Consider the following 18,288-nt stretch of genomic DNA (forward strand, 5'->3'; position numbering starts at 1 on the left):
ACCTTTTTAATTTAATGAATCAAAATTTATATTTGGCTTATTTTTTTTTAAAAACAACTTCTTGTTTTAACCCCAAAGATCCAAGCTTTTGGGATAAGAACTCACTGACAAAAACTCCTGGGAAAACTGCAAAGCAGTTTGGCAGAAAGAGGCATAGACCAACATCTCATATCATATAACAAGCTAGTGTCAAAATGGGTACATGATTTAGACATAAAGGACGACATCATAAGAAAATTAGGGGAGCATGGAAAAATTTACTGGTCAGATCTATGCATAATGGAAGAATTTATGACCAAAGAAGTGATAGATTATCATGAAAGGTAAAATGGAAAATTTTGATTACATGAAATGAAAAGGTTTTTGTACAAACCAAATCCATGTAGCCAAGATTAGATGAAAGCATAAAATCAGGAAATTTTTTTATACAGTAAGTTTCTCTGATGAAGATCTCACTTCTCAAATATATATGGAACTGAGCCAAATTTATAAGAATAAAAGCCATTCCTCAATTGGTAAGTGGTTAAAGAATATGAACAGGCAGTTTTCAGAAGAAGAAATCAAAGCTATCTAGTCATATGAAAAAAATGCTCTAAATCACTACTGATTAGAGAAATGCAAATTAAAACAACTCTGAATTACCACCTCACACCTATGAAACTGGCTAACATGGAAGAAAAAGAAAATGACACATGATGGAGGGGATGTGGAAAAGCTGGGACACTAAGGCACTGGTTTGTGGAATTTTGAACTGATTCAACCATTTTGAAAAGCAAATTGGAACTATGCCTAAAAGTCTTTTAAAACTGCATACCCTTTGACCCTGCAATACCACTATTAGGTGTGTATTCCAAAGAGAACAAAGAAAAGGGAAAAGGACCTATATGTACAAAAACACTTAAAACAACTCCTTTTGGTGGCAAAGAACTGGAAATTGAGGGGATACCTATGAATTGGGGAATGGCTAAACAAGTTGTGGTATATGAATGTAATGGAATATAATTTTTTTTTGCTTTTTTCTATCTCATGGAATTTCCCTTTGGTTCTGATTATTTTTACAACATGACAAATGTGTAAATATGTTTAATATGATTGTACATGTATAGTCTATATCAGATTCCATGCTGTCTTGGGGAGGGGTAAAATTTAGAATTCAAAATCTTATAAAACTAAAAATAAATTTTAAAAATGTTAATAAATTTTTTGTTTTTAATTTTATCTCTTTGATTTCATAATTTCTATTTTTGTGTTTAGTAGCATTTTAAATGTTACTTTTCTCATTGTTTTATGCACAATTCATTGATCAATTCTTTCTCTTTTATTGATGAAAGTATTTAGAGAAATACAATTCTCCCTAAGAACTGTAATGGCTTTATCCTAAAAACTTTTGGTATGTTGACATTTTCACTTATGAAATTATCTATTATTTCTATGACTTGTTCTTTGACCTACATATTCTTTAGGATTAAGTTATTTATTCTCCATTTCATTTTGTGTCCTTTGTTCAATTACCCTTTATTAGTTATAATTTTCCTTGTATTGTGATAAGTAAATAATATATATAATATTTCTGCTTCTCTGTGTGTTTATAAAGTTTGTATGTACTAGTGCATGGCAAATTTTTGTAAAAGTGCCATACACATGAGAAACAGTGATATTCCTTTTTATTTCTAACAACTATAATTTCTAGAGATCTAAATATCTAATATCTAACCTTTTTCAAAAATTACATGCAGGTCCTTAACTTTTTTCTTTCTTGTTAGTAAGCACATAATAAATACCTGCTGATTGACTTGATTGATAGATGAGGTAAATGACTGTTGGCTTTGGATTCTAGAGTTCAAGTCCTTTGAATTCACATATTAGGTATGTGAACTTACATGGACATAAAGTAATAATATTATTTGAACTCACCTGGCTTGATGTCTTGGTGATACAAAGAGAAAGTGACCTCAGCAAACTCTAACAGCTCTGCCAGAAAACAGGCTTCACCACTGCTATGTTGTGTCACCAGATTGCAAGGGAACTCCATGTGGTGGGAGAATTCAGGGCAGAAGGTACGGGCCACAGGGCGTGTCTGGCGTTGCTCTCCCTTGGGCAGGAAGGAGAGATGTGTGGTGACTGAAGTATTAACACCTACTGTTGCATTATATTGCAAACAAGGCTCCTGCTCAGCTATGACTCTGAGGGGAGAAAAAAGGGCAGGGGTAAAGTAATGTTAGACTTCAGCTTACCCAGGAAATACATCCTAAGAGAAGACTTAATGGAACTATGACTGCTGTCTTTGAGGTAGAATTAGTGACAGTGATGAGTGATAAGGGATTGTAATAGTATTGGCTAAATAAGAAAGTCTATGGTAGTCAGAGAACTGTTAGAAGGGAATCATAAGCCAAGAAGTCTGAAAAATGACAAAGACTTTTGATGCCAGTCTGGCCCAAAGCCCTGTGTAATGGGAATGCAAATTTGGAAGATCTTCCCTGCCCCTAGGCTAAAATGCACCTGAAGCCTGGGGAGGGAAGCTTGTTTTTCAGTAGATACTTCTTGATTGGCCAGTGAGTCAATAAGGTTGTTACATTTTCTGAGCCAGGAGAAGGCTATATAAGCCCTGATGTGTAGCTTTGTTTTGGGACTCACTTTGAGAAGTGTTCTGTGATTTGATCTGAATTCTGGGAAGCCGTTGTTGAGAGTCCCCGGGCTTTGAAAAACCCAGATGTGGAAACCCAGATGTTGACTGGGTATGGATGTAATGGTTGGACAGTTTGGAAATCTGTCTCCTTGATCTGTTTCTGTCTTGATAATTCTGCCTGTATGCTTTGAAGTTCGGGGTGCTGACCTTTTTCCCCTGAACAAGGTAAATGATATATGTCTGACTGATTAAAGTAAGCTTGTTAACCCATTTTGAGTTGCTTTCCTTTATCAAAGCAGATCCAAGAACCTGTGTGAGCAGGCACCCTGGGGACACTGGGGTGCTTGCCACTACACCCTGCAACTACAGACAAGATCATCCATCAGACCTAAGGATGCTGAACACGGGAAAAATGTCTTAAAATTAGGAATGTACAGAAAAGCACTGGGTTGCCTTATGAAGAATTGAGTTTTTTGGCCACTAGAGGCATTCAAGTATAAGATATTGTAGGATGAATTTACAATGAATTTGGAGATTGGACTAGATATTTAACCCATCCAGTTGAGATTCTATGATCTAGAGAGGAGATTTTTTTAGAAAGAGATCTTGATATGTATCTACTGTTTTTATTGCTGGAATTATCAAAAGCCCATCCTATGCAGTAGAACCCATTTGCTAGAATCAGAAGGCATCAGAAGGATTTAAGATAAATGAATTTGAGGTTCATTTTCTTCCTTGGTGACCTTATCAATTGCCATGAGTTCAATTACCAACTGTGGGTCTGATGATTCCCAGAGCTCTTTATCTTAGCCCTCTAGTTTCCCCTCCTGATCTCAAAACCAATACCACAAATTGTCTACTGAACATTTCAAACTGAAATGCCAAAGGTTTCTCAAACTCAGTAAGCCCAAAAGAGAACTGATTATATCTTTTGTCACCAAACCCACTCCTTTTCCGAATATCCCAACTTCAATGTCATCTTCAATGCCCCACTCTCACTTTAAATTTTGCTGTTGTCTACCTCCACATCTCACCCCTTCTGTTTACATAATCACCACCCTAGTGCAGGCCCTCAACACTTCTCATTTGAATTATTATTCTCCTAACTGGTCTCCCAGTTGCAAACTGCTTTTCTCTCCAATTCATTCTCCATACAAATGACAAAGTGAAATTCCTAAAGCACAGGTTTAGCCATTTCATTCCCCTGTTCAGAACGTTCCAATGGCTCCTTAATACCTTTAGGGTAAAATATAAGCTCTTTTGGATGGCTAGTCCTAAAGATAGGTGAAAAACCTGGAGGCGGACTATTTTTCTTTTTCTTCTTTCCTCATCTGCTAGCACAGAGCCTGGCACTTAGTAAATTTGTTGATTATAAGCTCATAGATTTAATGCTAGATGTGACTCTAGGTTATTGAGTCCAGCTCCCCTTCATTTTAGCAATGAGGAAACTGAGGACCAGAGAGTTTAATTCCCTTGTCCATGGTCACAGACACAGTAAGTACCTAAAATGTGAGCCCAGGTCTCCTTGATTCCAAGCTCTTTTGGCCAAGATGTCACCCTGGTAGGTCTTCCCTCATCACTGCATGCCTGGAATATTGCAATAATTTTCTGGCCGAGTTTCCTGCCTCAAGTCTCTCCTTACTCCATTCTATCCTCCACTCAGCTGCCAAAATGATCTTTTGAAGGTTGCTGGTCTGACCATTAAACTCCTCTATTCAATAAATGCCAATGGCTCCCAATTGCCGTTAGGATCAAATATAAAATTCTCTGATTTTTAAAGTTCTTCATAACTTGGCCCTTTCCTAATCTTCCATTCTTCTTACATTTTATCCATGTAATCTGTGATACAGCAACACTGGTCTTCTTGCTATCCTTGTATACAACACTCCATTTCCTGACTGATTTTTCACTGGCCTAGAATGTTCTTCCTCCCTGTTTTTGCCTCTGGGCTTCCTTCAAGACTAAGATTCAATTATATTTTTTGCAGAGGTCTTTCTAGTTCTTTCCAATTCTATGGCCTTTCCTCTTGTGATGAATGAAAAGCCTGAGAAACAGAGTTTCTGGGCAATTAATGATCTATCTATTAACTGGGATACCAAATAATCAATAAATTGATGAGCTCTCTTGGTAACCAAAGACAAAACCAGGGAGATCCCTGAATGTTTAAATACCTTTGGAAAAGAAGGTATCCCTAACAGGTGAAAATCAACCCTGACTGATGGACAATTAATGAGGGGATGGACATACTAATAAGGAGGTGGCCCAAAAGTCTTCAGCTCCTGCTGCTGAGAACACAACTTGATCATGAGACTCAGGTGCCTCCAGCAAATCTGGACAATAAAATCCATCTATACCCAGACAACTCTGGTTTGTTTTCTCCTTCATAAGGTGGGTACCCTAAATTCTAGTGGAGGGTTCCAAGGCAGGGACTCATTCCTAGGCAAGAATTCACGTAGATTAGATTCTGTTTGTAAAGTCTTTTAGTTGGGTGAGGTCCCACCCAAGATCACAGAACATGTACCCGGAGGATTTGGGCAATCTCATCTATTAGCAATGCCTCTAGAGACTGACTGACTGGCCTATAAGGGTTGGTCCCTAACTGAGGAAGTAGAAAGGAAAAACCTCAATCCTAACTGAATAACTGGTTATTAATATAATAAAAACAATCATTTCTCTCATTCTGAGATTATATCCAATTTATCCTCGACAGGATATGCATTGTTATTTGCATTGGCTCCTCCATTAGAATATGAGTTCCTTGAGGCAAGAACCATGATTTTTTGCCTCTGTGTCCCCAGTACTTAGCACAGTGCCTGGAATATAATAAATGCTTGTTGACTTGACTATCCATTACCATTAAGAATATTAATAACAGTAACTACCAACACTTTTTGGAAAGCTGATTGAAGGAAGCTTTTCTTTATATTGAGTTGAAATCTGTTTCTTTAATTTCCACTTGTGGCTTCTGTACTCTGGGGCCATGCAAGATACATCTAATTCTTCCTTTTACATGACAACCTTTCAAATACTTAAGAGTTGTATGCTTCCTTCTAAGTCTTCCCTTTTCTGAAAGGGATAAACTCAGCTCTCTGTAAAATTGTAAACCAATCTTTGTAGACAGCATGGTCTCCACAATCCTTTTACACACCTAGATGCTTGACATTGTCAGGAGGTGTTTCCATCCGTCTATGTCCTTCCTAAAATGTGCCACTGAGAACTAAACAATAAATCCTTTGCTTGCCTTTTCCTTTGCACTGACTATATTCAATTTATGTTATATATGGCACATACAAGCATACATCCTCTCAATTTAGTGAAGGAAAGAGGTAAGCTCCATAATGGCAGGATTTGTGTCTCTGTTTATCTTTAAGTCTATTCACTTTGGAAAATGCCTTGCACATTACAGATTTTTGACAAATATTTGTTAAGTATCCAATGAATGAATTAGTCCTGCCTATGTCTCTTACTAGGTACTTGACTCTGAGCAAGTTACAAACACATTCAACCAAACACACTATTTCCTCATCTGCCTTAGGAAGGCAGAGTGCTGGACTTAAAGTCAGAAAAAGCAGAATTCAATTCCAAGAAAGAAGTTACTTGTTAAGCATATATAATGTCATACTGTAGTGCTGCTAAATTTACCCATCACACTCATGGAATCTTGACCTTGACTGCAGATTCCATATCTGTGCATCTTTATAATTATTTAAAGTTTCTTCTAAAACTGGACAGAATCATGGAGTCTCAATGTCTTGTTCCTGTTTACATCTAGCTCCACCATGTTTTTATCAAACTGTTTAGCCAATTTTATAAATTTTTTACTATTTCGGGCTTTAAACTTTGTATACCTAGTTTTTCTTCTAGATTTTATTTTTGTTATAGTAGGAGTAAATTAAATAGCACCTTTATTGATACACATTGGTTTTTCACACTGAGGAGTAATATGAATATAATTAATAATATCTAACATTTCAACACTACATCTCCTGTCATGCTGTTTATTTCTTCTTTCATCTAACTACACGTTGTTGGAGAATTTGAATCCCAAAATATTCCATCAGTATCATTATAAGGGGAACTGAAGATAGGTGACTGAAAACTGATTTGCAACAATCTCTTTGGAGTTTAATGTAAGCACATTTCCTCAGCTCCTTTATTGACAGAAGTTCAGCTCCTCAAAGCCTGGGCCACTTCTTGAAGTGCTACATTCAGGGAAGCTAAGTGGCTTTTCCTCTTCCCAATCAGCTGTGTGGGTGGTGGAGGCGAGGTTGGTATCCCTAAGGGGCCAGGACATTTCCTGAGCTTTAGCATTATCCCTTGATCAGGCCTCTCGCTCCTCTCACACACTCCTTCGCTTCTCCTCTCTTCACATCTTTCCCAAGAGGTGGGGGAGGACACCAGGACTACTACAAAGCGGGGGCCTTTTTGAGTGAATGCTGTTGACATCTTGGACTGATACAGAATAGAACAATATTTATTTCATTTAATCCTCACAATAACCCTGGGAGGTAGGTGCTAGTATGACCCCCATTTTTTCTTTCTTTATTAATTTGTTTGTTTACTTTTAGGTTACAAAATTCAGTTCCACAATTCCTTGAGTTTCAAACTTTCCTCCCCCGCCCACCCCATGGCGGCATGCAATCAAGTACAGGATCTGCAAATACTTTCACATTAGACATTAGTCAGGTTGTAAAGAAGGATTGTAACCTATGAAATGAACAATGGGAAAGAGGAGACAAAACCAAACAAGAAAAAAGAAAGAGAGCAGGTGGTTTGCTTCAGTCTGCATTCAAACTGTTCTTTCTAGTTTTTTTTTTTTGCATTTTTTTTTGGAGGGCAATTGGGGTTAAGTAACTTGCCCATGGCTAGTTTTTTTTTGTGTGTGTGTGTGTGGGTGTTAAGTGTCTGAGGCCAGAACTGAACTCAGGACCTCCTGACTCCGGGGCCAGCGCTTTACTCACTGCGCCACCTAGCCACCCCATTTTTTCTAGTTCTTTCTCTGAATGCAGATAACTCTCTCCCTCCTGAATCTTTTGGAGATGACTTATAACCTTGCATTGCTCAGAAGAGTCCAGTCTATCAAAGCTGGTTGTCACACATACGTTGTATCTGTACCTGTGTACAAATTTCTCCTGGTTCTGCTCTGCTCAGCATCAGTTTGTATAAGTCTCTCCAGGTAGACATGAGGTCCATCTGCTCCTCATTTCTTCTTTTTTTTTTCCTTTTGGAGGGCAATTGGGGTTAAGTAACTTGCCCAAGGTTATACGGCTAGTTTTATTTTGTGTGGGCGTCAAGTGTCTGAAGCCAGAACCAAACTTGGGTCCTCCTGACTCTGGGGCACGCTTTACTTACTGCACCACCTAGCCACCCCCCATGCTCCTCATTTCTTATAGCACAATAGTATTCCATTACATTCATATACCACAACTTGTTCAGCCATTCTCCAATTGATGGGCATCCCCTTAATGTCCAATTCTTTACCACCACAAAAACAGCTGCAATAAATATTTTGGTACATATGGGTCTTCCTTCCATTTCTCTGATCTCTTTGGGATATAACCCTAGAAGTGGTATTGCTGGGTCAAAGGGTATGTACTTATTTATAGCCCTTTGGGCATAGTTCTGGATTGCTCTCCAGAATGGTTGGATCAGTTCACAACTTCACCAACAATGCATTAGTGTTCCAATTTTTCCACATCCTCTCCAGCATTTGTCATTTTCCTGTTTTGTCATCTTAGCCAATCTGACAGTCCGGTGAGATGTGGTACCTCAGAGTTTTTTTAATTTGCATTTCTCTAATAAATAGTGATTTAGAGAATTTTTTCATAAGCTTACAAATATCTTTAATTCTACCCCTGAAAACTGCCTGCTCATATCCTTTGACCATTTATCAATTGGGGAATACCTTGATTCTTATAGATTTGACTCAATTCTCTGTATATTTTAGAAATGAGGCCTTTATCAGAGACACTGACTGTAAAAATTCTTTCCCAATTTCATACTTCCCTCTTAATCTTGGTTACATTGGCTTTGTTTGTACAGAAACTTTTCAATTTAATGTAATCAAGATTATCCATTTTGCACTTTATAATGCTCTTTTAACTCTTATTTGTATGACCCCCATTTTACAGATGAGGGAACTGAGGCAGGCAGAGGCTTAAGTCACTTGACTAGGGTTACACAATCAGTAAGTGTTTGAGGCTAGATTTGAATTCAGGTTTAAATGGTGACCAGTGATCTATCCACTGTGCCATGGAGCTGCCCCAGTCCTATTGTATCCAGTCATCAGCTCAATCTTGCCCTTGGAAGATAGTATGTGTAATTCTTTCAGGCACTGATCCACATGAAAAAAGGGTTTGCCCTTTTTATGTCCCTAGGAAATTGGTTCCTTAGTGGGGATTGTGCTGTTTTGTATGTGGCACACACAAAACACAAAGAGATCTAATTATTGTTCAAACTCAGTGATTTTTTCTCAGATCTCCCTGATCCTCCTGCAGCTTTTGACACTGTTGGCCAATGCCTCCTTCAGGATATTTTTTCCTTTCTGCATTTTTGTGACATTGCTCTCTCATAATTTTCCTCCTCCCTGTCTGGCTAATCCTTCTCCAGATCCTCTGTAAACTTTTCATCCATGTCCCATAATGGATGACTCTGTCCTGGGCCTTCTTCTTTATGTCTATTCTTTCAGTGATAGCACCTTTGCTCCCACTCCAGAATTCAACTAATACTTCTTTGTAGATCATTCTCAAATGTACATATTCTACTCTTACCTCTCTTCTGCTTGCCTGTTAGACATCACCAAATGGATATTAAAGAAAAAAAAACAACAAATATTTCAAAGGTATCTCAAACTCACCATTTCTAAAACAAGCCTCATCTTTCTTCCCTGAAACCATTCCTTATCCTAGTTCCCCTATATTTATCAAAGACATTATTATCATTTCAATCACTGAGTCATACTTGACTCTTCTCTTAATTCACACTCAGCATCTAATCGCAATCAGTTACCATATCTTGTAGGTTCTACCTTTATAACTTCTCTCATTTCAATCCTCTTTGCTGTCACCTTAGTTCAGACCCTCATCATCTTTACCTTGGCCAACTTCAACTGCCTCCTAATTGGTTTCCTTGCATCCGGTCTTTCTCCTCTCCAATCCATCCTCCATAGAGCTATCAAACTGAAATACCTAAAGCAGAGATCTGATTTGACCACGTTGCTCCTTTAATTCAGTGGCTTTCTATTCCCCCTAGGATAAACTTTTTTTGGCATTGTTTCACAGTTTGGTTCTAGACTGACTATACAAGCTAACTGTGAATTACTTTGCACACCACACATTCTGTGCTCTTGCCACACTGACCTAACTGCTCTTCTCCACACACAATCTTCCATCTTTGGCGCTAGGATGTCTCCCAGTCCTAGGATACTCTCCTTGCTTCTACCTTTTGGAACAAAGCTCAGCTCAAGTGCCACCTCTTACAGAAAAGGCATTTTTTATATCCCTCAGCTGTTAGGAATCCTTCCCCAAAAGATAATTGTATCTATTTTACCAATATCTTGCATTTACTGATTTGTGTACATGTATCTCTCATATAAAATGTGCAAGCCTTGATGGCTCCTTTTTGTCTTTGTCCCCTGTCCTAGCAAGAGGTCTGCAATGTAGTGGGTATGTGATAAATACTAGCTGAGTGGAGAAGCAGTTGGGTAATCCAGCTTACTACAAGGGTCAGCCACTGATGAGAACTGAGCCAAGACAAATTTGGAACTGTCCTACGTAAAATACTGAGGGCAATCTTCTAGAATAGGAAACCCTTGGTGGATGAATAGGAGTATTGAGTAAAGCTCCGTGGGTATCAGGTCTCTCAAGAGGAACTAAGCACTAATTAAAGATAATTAAAAGGATTTATTTGTAGCCTAAACTTTATTTTTGGTTTTTTTTTTTGGAGGGGGGAAGGTAGGGCAATTGGGGTTAAGTGACTTGCCCAAGGTCACACGGCTAGTTTTGTGTTAAGTGTCTGAGTCTGTATTTGAATTCAGGTCCTCCTGACTCCAGGGCTGGTGCTCTATTTACTGTGCCACCTAGCTGCTCCACAGCCTAAACTTTTAAGATAGGTTAGATAGAGCTTGTCTTCTAGACAACAGCTTTTGCTGATAAGCTCATTGAGCATTTTATAAGAGGGAAAAAGGAAGAAGTATGCTTGCTAATTTCTTGAATTTTAACTTCAGAACAAAAGAAAGCTAATTTGAACCAGCACCCATTCCAATTCTTAGAAAAGAGCCTTACCTTGCTGCTGCTTGTAAACCACTGGCTCTGTGAATGTGCACTGAGATGGACACAGTTCGAGCAGGAATGACTCCCTCTGATGTCTTGGTTGTGTGCCTGTACCTTAGGCTCACATCTAACAGACCTGAAAAACAAGGGTGACAAGTAAACCATTCGGGGCTCTGGTCATCAAATGTTCAAAAGTTACAAGATATCTTAGAACACAGAAGATGGAAGGTTAGAGCTAGAAGGAACCCACTAAAAAAACTAAATTTTAGCTTCTATCTTTAGTAGAAAGTTTTACTAAAATATAAAACATAGAATGTCAAAGTCAGAAGGGATCTTAGAGAACATATAATCCAACAACTTTCTTTTACAGACTTTGAAATTAAGGACACTACAAGAGATTTACAAGAATTATTCATATATATGTTGGACTAACGACCTCTGAGTTCCCTTCCTCTGAAGTTTTCTGATTCTGACAACATAAATTGTTAGGGCATGAGGGTCCTCATAATGTGTAATGTTAGAGCTGGAAGAAAATATATATTTCATCCAGTACAGGATGAAAACTGAGGTCTAGAGAGGGAAAGAGACTTGCCCAAAGTCAGAGAGTAAGTTAGTGGCAGGAATGGGAGTAGAGTTCATGTATCCCAAGGGCACCTTGCTGCAGAATTTCTGGAGACTGACCTACAAAACCCAGGATATTTCAGTAGCTGAGGAAATGATTTTTCCATTTCAAACTTTGGATCACAATGGGTCTCTGAAAGGGAAAAGGAAAAAAAAAAAGGAGTCGAATGCAGTAGCATTTGCCAAAGAGAGGGAGGAGGTTGGTGTCAACAAAGAAATTGCTATAGCAATATTGCTCATAAAATCAACTATAGAAATATTTAAAGGTAGGACTGTGAACTTTTAGAACTTATGGAAGGCAAAATTTCCAGGGCTGACAGGAGGAAGATTGGCAAGCCTGTCCTCATTCTTTTTAATTCAAGTTTGTCTGGGTCTCAGTGAGGGGCTTCCTATAGACTGCTAATCAGAGTTCACTTCGCTTACAATCATGGAACACATTTACTCTTGCTTTCTCTAGTCAGTTTCCTTACCATTTTTTATACATAACTCCACTGAGGATATCAGGGAAGGCTGGCTTTAGGAAAGAGATGGCCCTTGAACTGAAACTTTAAGGGAAGGACATAAAAAGATGAAAATGAAGACAGTGCCTATTGCAGACATATGGGAATAGTGTGAATGAATTCACTGATGTGATAGATGTTATGTCATTTTGAAAAATAAATAGTAGTACACTTTGCCAGGATCTTAGAATATATGACTGGGAATAAAGTGAAGTAAGGTTGGAAAGGTAGCTTGAAACCATACTGTAAATACCTTAAATGTCAACTAAAAGAGTGTTTCATTTTAGATTCAATGCAAGATTTTGAACAGAAGTAGATTCATCAAACTAGAGCCTTAGAAAGATTATTTTGACAGTGGTATAAAGGATGGACTGAGGGCAGATGGAGGCAGATTAGCTAGGAGATGGTTAACAATGAACCAGGTGAGAGAATGTGGGGCAGAGTGGTGAGATCCTGAACTACAGAAGTGGCTATACTACTATAACAATGACAGTATGAGTGGAGAAGAGGAAATGGATATAACAGAATTATGGAGGTATAATCTACAGAACTTGGCAACTGATGGATGTTTAGGGGAGGGGATGAACTGAAGGATAAGGAAGAGTCAAAGAAGACTCTAAGATTTCAAGCCTGGCTGATCAGAAAGACAGAAAGAGAAAGTTTGAAGAGAAGGTCTGGTTTGAGAGAAGATGATTTTAGACATGATGAGTTTGAGGTTCCAGCAAAACCATCCAAGTAGAGCTTGTCTATTAGGTTGTTTAAGAACTGGGACTTGAGTTTGGGGGAAAGATTGGAGCTTCATTTATAGATATGGAATCATCTCCTTAGGTGGATTGATAATTCAATACATAGAAGCAGATGAAAAAACTAAGGGGAAAAAAGCTGAGACCAAACAGGAGGGATACCCCATGCATTAGGGGACAGGAAGATGATGATACACAAAAATAGGTGAGAATAATAAGAGAGGTAGGAGAAAAAGCAACACAAAGCAGCGTCATGGAAGCCAAGAGGGTCAGAATATTCAGGAACAGCAGATAGTCAATGCTGTTAAAACAGAAACTGGTGGTGAAGCTGTGAACTGATTCAACCATTCTGAAGAGCAATTTGGAACTATGGCCCCAAACTCTCTGATTCAGTGCTATTCACTTCTAGGTCTATATCCTATCTAAGGTAGCCAAAAATGGGGAAAAAGACCTATTTGTAAAAAAATTTTTATAGCACCTCTTTTTGTGATGGCTAAGAACTGTAAATCATAGGGATGCCCATCATTTGGGAAATAGCTAAACAAGCTGTGGTGATTGTAATGGAATATTATTATACTATAACAAATGATAAGCAGGATGATTTCAGAAAAATCTGGAAAAACTTACATGAACTGATGCAAAGTGAAGTGAACAAAACCAGAACACTATACACAGTAACAGCAATATTGTTTGATAAAGAACTCTGAATGACTTATTCTCAGGAATACAATGATCCAAGACAATCTTAAAGGACTAATGATGAAGCATACCATCTGCCTTCAGAGAAAGAACTGATAGTGATTGGATACAGACTGAAGCATGCTATTTTTCATTTTTCTTTTATTCTTTTCTTGTACAAAAAGACTAATGTATGGAAATGTTTTATATAATTGCACATGTATAACATATCTGATTACTTACTGTCTCAGGGAGGGGGGGAGAAAGGAAAGGATAGAATTTGGAACTCAAAACTTTAAATAAAAAAGTTAAAAAATAAAAAAAAAAATTCTGCAGAAAAGTCAAGGTCAAAGACTGGCTGAAATCCCACTGGATTAAAGCACTTTCATGAGGTAAGTTAGGTGGCTAGAGTCGTGGACTTAGTGTCAGGAAGATACGAGTTCAAATCCTGCCTCAGACACTCACTCACTATGTGACAATGGGCAAGTCATTTAACACAGATCTGCCGCAGTTTTCTCATCTGTAAAATGGGGACTACCTATCTTTCAGGGTTGTGAGAACATAAAATGAGATAATAGCACTATATAAATTCTATCTATTACTATTATTATATAAACAAGAGATTAACATGTTTTTCTTGGTTCCAAAAGGCAGAGCCAGGAGCAAAGAGCGTAAGTCATAAAAGTGGTATTTCTGTTTCTTATAAGTCCCTTACAACTATAAAATCTTGAAATTTTAACAGAAACTTATTAATATAGCAACAAATTTAAGTCAGATAAACTGAGAACTACACTGAGAGGAAGCAGGGTTTAAAAAAAAAAAAGAGAAACAAACCAAAAATAAACACCACTTTTGAAAGGAAATATAAAACTCTTTCAGTTACCTGCTGTCTGGGCTTGGAATTCATCCTTGTTCTCTGATCTGGGGAATAAAGGCAGGTTAAAGGTCTGTAGTCCCACATTTTTGTGATGCTGCATGGTCACCATGGCACACAGTCGGGATAATGGCAATGAGCCTCTGGCAACCATCTGTTCTCTGACATTGGGGTAATAGTACCTGTAAATAAATAGATATAGAACTTCATCCAGAAGGAATATGTCTATGTGTCATTTTGATTATGTAAGATTCAAGTTTGGTTAATGTTAAATTAATTAAATGTTAAATCTATTCACTTTGGCTACTATCAAGACAACAAATATTATAGTTTTTATGTCTTTAGTCTCATGCCCTTTAATCAAATCATATTCCCCTTGATAGTTCAAGTAATTGTTCTAATGCATGACTTTGTTGTCACTCTTCTGAACAAAAAACCCTTTGTTTCCTAATGTATAAAAAAGGATAAAATCCTGATCTGGTATTCCAGGTCCTGCCACAATCTTCCTTTAACCTCCTCAATAAATCTTCCTCACTTTTCAAACGTTCCTTCTCTTTTTTTGTCTCAGTCAAATTGGACTACTCCCCTTACTTCTGTTCTTGTCCTGCCTTTTCCTATGTCAATACCTTATTATTCACAGTGCCATAAAGGGACAGAATGTGAATAATAAATTTTTATTTAGAATTTATTGTAGGATTACTGAACAAAGATTTAAGAACCTCCTCCAAATTCATGACAAAGGAATTTCATAATACAAATATATACTTGTTAGCTATAGTAAAACAATGGGAATGATATCAAATAGATGATTAAATTACTAGGGCAATAGCAGCAATAACTAGGGCAACATAAACAATTTAAAACTTCAACAAACATTTCTTTTTTTTTAAATTTTATTTTTAATAATTTGTTTCCTTTTAGTTTACAGAATTCAATTCCACAATTCCTTGAGTTTCACATTTTGTCCCCCTCCCTCCCCTCTCCCTCCCCCATGGCGGCTTATAGTCAAGTATAGGATCTGTAAGTACTTTCACATTATACATTAGTCAGGTTATAAGGACGGATTGTACCAGCTGGAATGAAAAATGGTAAAGAGGACATAAAACCAAATAAGAGAAGGAAAAAGATCAGGTATTTTGCTTCCACCTGGATATAAACTTAGTTCTTTCTAGTTCTTTCTCTGGATGCACACATTTCTCTCCATCATGAGTCTTTTGGGATTGACTTATATCACAGCATTGCTGAGAAGAGTCCAGTCTATCAAAGTTGGTCATTACACATACGTTGTGTCTATAATTGTGTACAAATTTCTCCTGGTTCTACTCTTCTCACTCAGCATCAGTTCTTTTAAGCCTCTCCAAGTAAATATGAAGACTGTCTGCTCCTCGTTTCTTATAGCACAATAGTATTCCATAACATGCATTATAGCACAACTTGTTCAGCCATTCCCCAACTGATGGGTACCCCCTTAATTTCGAATTCTTTGCCACCACAAAAAGAGCTGCTATAAACATTTTTGTACATATGTTTCTCCCATTTCTATGATCTCTTTGGGATATAACCCTAGGAGTGGTATTGCTGGATCAAAGGTTATGAAAGTATTTATAGCCCTTTGGGCATAATTCCAGATTGCTCTCCACAAAGGCTGGATCAGTTCACAACTCCATCAGCAATGCATTAGTGTTCCAATTTGCCCACATCCTCTCCAGCATTTGTCATTTTCCTGTTTTGTCATCTTAGCCAATTTGACTGGTGAGATGTGGTACTTCAGAGTTGTTTTGATTTGCATTTCTCTAATCAATAGTCAATTAGAGGATTTCTTCATGTGCTTATAGATAGCTTTAATTTCTTTCTCAGAAAACTGCCTGTTCATATCCTTTGACCATTTAGCAATTGGGGAATGACTTGTATTCTTATAGATTTGACTCAATTCTCTGCCTCTTTAGAAATGAGGCCTTTATCAGAGATGCTGACTGTAAAAATTCTTTCCCAATTTCCCACCTCCCTCTTAATCTTGGTTACATTGGCTTTGTTTGTACAGAAGCTTTTCAATTTCATGTAGGCAAAATTATCCATTTTGCATTTTATAATGTTCTCTAATTCTTGTTTAGTCATAAAGTCTTTCCCTCTCCACAAGTCTGATAGGTAAACTATTCCTTGTTTTAGGAGATTGCTTACAGTATCAACCTTTATACCTAGATCATGCACCCATTTAGACTTGATTTTGGTGTATAGTGTTGGATAATGGTCTATGCCCAGTTTCTGACGTACTATATTCCAGTTTTCCCAGCAGTTTTTGTCAAATAGTGAGTTCTTATCCCAAAAACCAGGGTCTGGAGGTTTATCAAACAATACATTACTATAGTCATTGACTTCTGAATCTCGTGTGCCTAATCTATTCCATTGATCCACTCCTCTATTCCTCAGCCAGTACCAAGTAGTTTTGATGACTGCTACTTTATAATACAGATTGAAATCTGGTATAGCTAGTGCACCTTCCCTAGGATTTCTTTTCATTAATTCCCTTGATATTCTGGACCGTTTATTCTTCCAAATGAATTTTGTTACTATTTTTTCTAGCTCTATAAAGTAGTTTTTTGGTAAATTGATTGGTATGGCAGTAAATATATAATTTAATTTAGGTAAAATTGTCATTTTTATTATATTAGCTCGACCCAGCCACAAGCAATTGATATTTTTCCAATTAGTTAGATCTGATTTTATTTGTGTGAAAAGTGTTTTGTAGTTATTATCATACAGGTACTGGGTTTGTTTGGCAGGTAGATTCCCAAATATTTTATAATGTGTACAGTAACTTTAAATGGGATTTCTCTTTCTATTTCTTGCTGTTGAATTTCATTGGAAATATATAGGAATGCCAAGGATTTATGTGGGTTTATTTTATATCCTGCAACTTTGCCAAATTTATTTGTCTCAAGTAGTTTTTTACTTGATTCTCTAAGTATATCATCATATCATCTGCAAAGAGTGATAGCTTGCTCTCTTCTTTGCCTAACTTCATTCCTTCTATTTCTTTTTCTTCTCTAACTGCTACTGCTAACATTTCTAGTACCAGATTGAATAAGAGGGGTGATAGTGGACACCCTTGTTTCACCCCTGATCTTATGGGAAATGCTTCCAGCTTCTCCCCATTACATGTAATACTTGCTGATGGCTTTAAATAGATGCTATTATTTTAAGGAAGGCTCCATTTATTCCTATACTTTCTAATGTTTTTAATAGGAATGGATGTATTTTGTCAAAAGCCTTTTCTGCATCTATTAAGATGATCATGTGGTTTCTGCTAGTTTTATTGTTGATATGATCAATTATACTGATGGTTTTCCTAATATTAAACCATCCTTGCATTCCTGGAATAAATCCTGCCTGACCAAAGTGTATTATTCTTGAGATAAGTTGCTGTAGTCTTTTTGCTAGTATTTTGTTTAGAATTTTTGCATCTATATTCATGAGGGAGATTGGTCTATAATTTTCTTTCTCTGTTTTATCTCTTCCTGATTTAGGTATCAGTACCATATTTGTGTCATAAAAAGAATTTGGTAGGACTCCTTCTTCACTAATTTCCCCAAATCGTTTCTAGAGTATTGGAATCAATTGTTCTTTAAATGTTTGATAGAATTCACTAGTGAATCCATCTGGCCCTGGAGATTTTTTCCTAGGGAGTTGACTGATGGCTTGTTCAATTTCTTTTTCTGAGATGGGATTATTTAAGTAATTTACTTCCTCTTCAGTTAATCTGGGCAACTTGTATGTTTGTAAATATTCATCCATTTCCCTAAGATTGTCAAATTTATGTGCATACAATTGGGAAAAATGATTCCTAATTATTGTTTTAATTTCCTCTTCATTGGAGGTAGATTCACCCTTTTCATTTTTGATACTCATAATTTGGTTTTCTTTTTTTTTTTTTATCATATTGACTAAGGGTCTATCAATTTTGTTGGTTTTTTCATAA

At 37.1% G+C, this 18,288-nt stretch overlaps 1 protein-coding gene across 1 annotated transcript in view; it reads right to left on the minus strand.

Annotated features, from left to right (window-relative positions):
* Nucleotides 1-18,288, minus strand: part of C2CD3 (C2 domain containing 3 centriole elongation regulator) — a 183,250-nt gene that overhangs the window by 62,944 nt on the left and 102,018 nt on the right. The window contains exons 19-21 of the mRNA XM_069070830.1: nucleotides 14,322-14,494; nucleotides 10,909-11,032; nucleotides 1,915-2,183 (exon numbers count right to left, since the gene is read on the minus strand). Coding sequence (XP_068926931.1) covers nucleotides 1,915-2,183; nucleotides 10,909-11,032; nucleotides 14,322-14,494 — 566 coding nt within the window. The remainder of the gene's footprint in view (nucleotides 1-1,914; nucleotides 2,184-10,908; nucleotides 11,033-14,321; nucleotides 14,495-18,288) is intronic.

Source organism: Petaurus breviceps, unplaced genomic scaffold, assembly GCF_028583685.1.
Source record: "Petaurus breviceps papuanus isolate PSGF00001 unplaced genomic scaffold, PetGlider_PUasm1.0 90823, whole genome shotgun sequence".
NCBI lineage: Eukaryota > Metazoa > Chordata > Mammalia > Diprotodontia > Petauridae > Petaurus > Petaurus breviceps.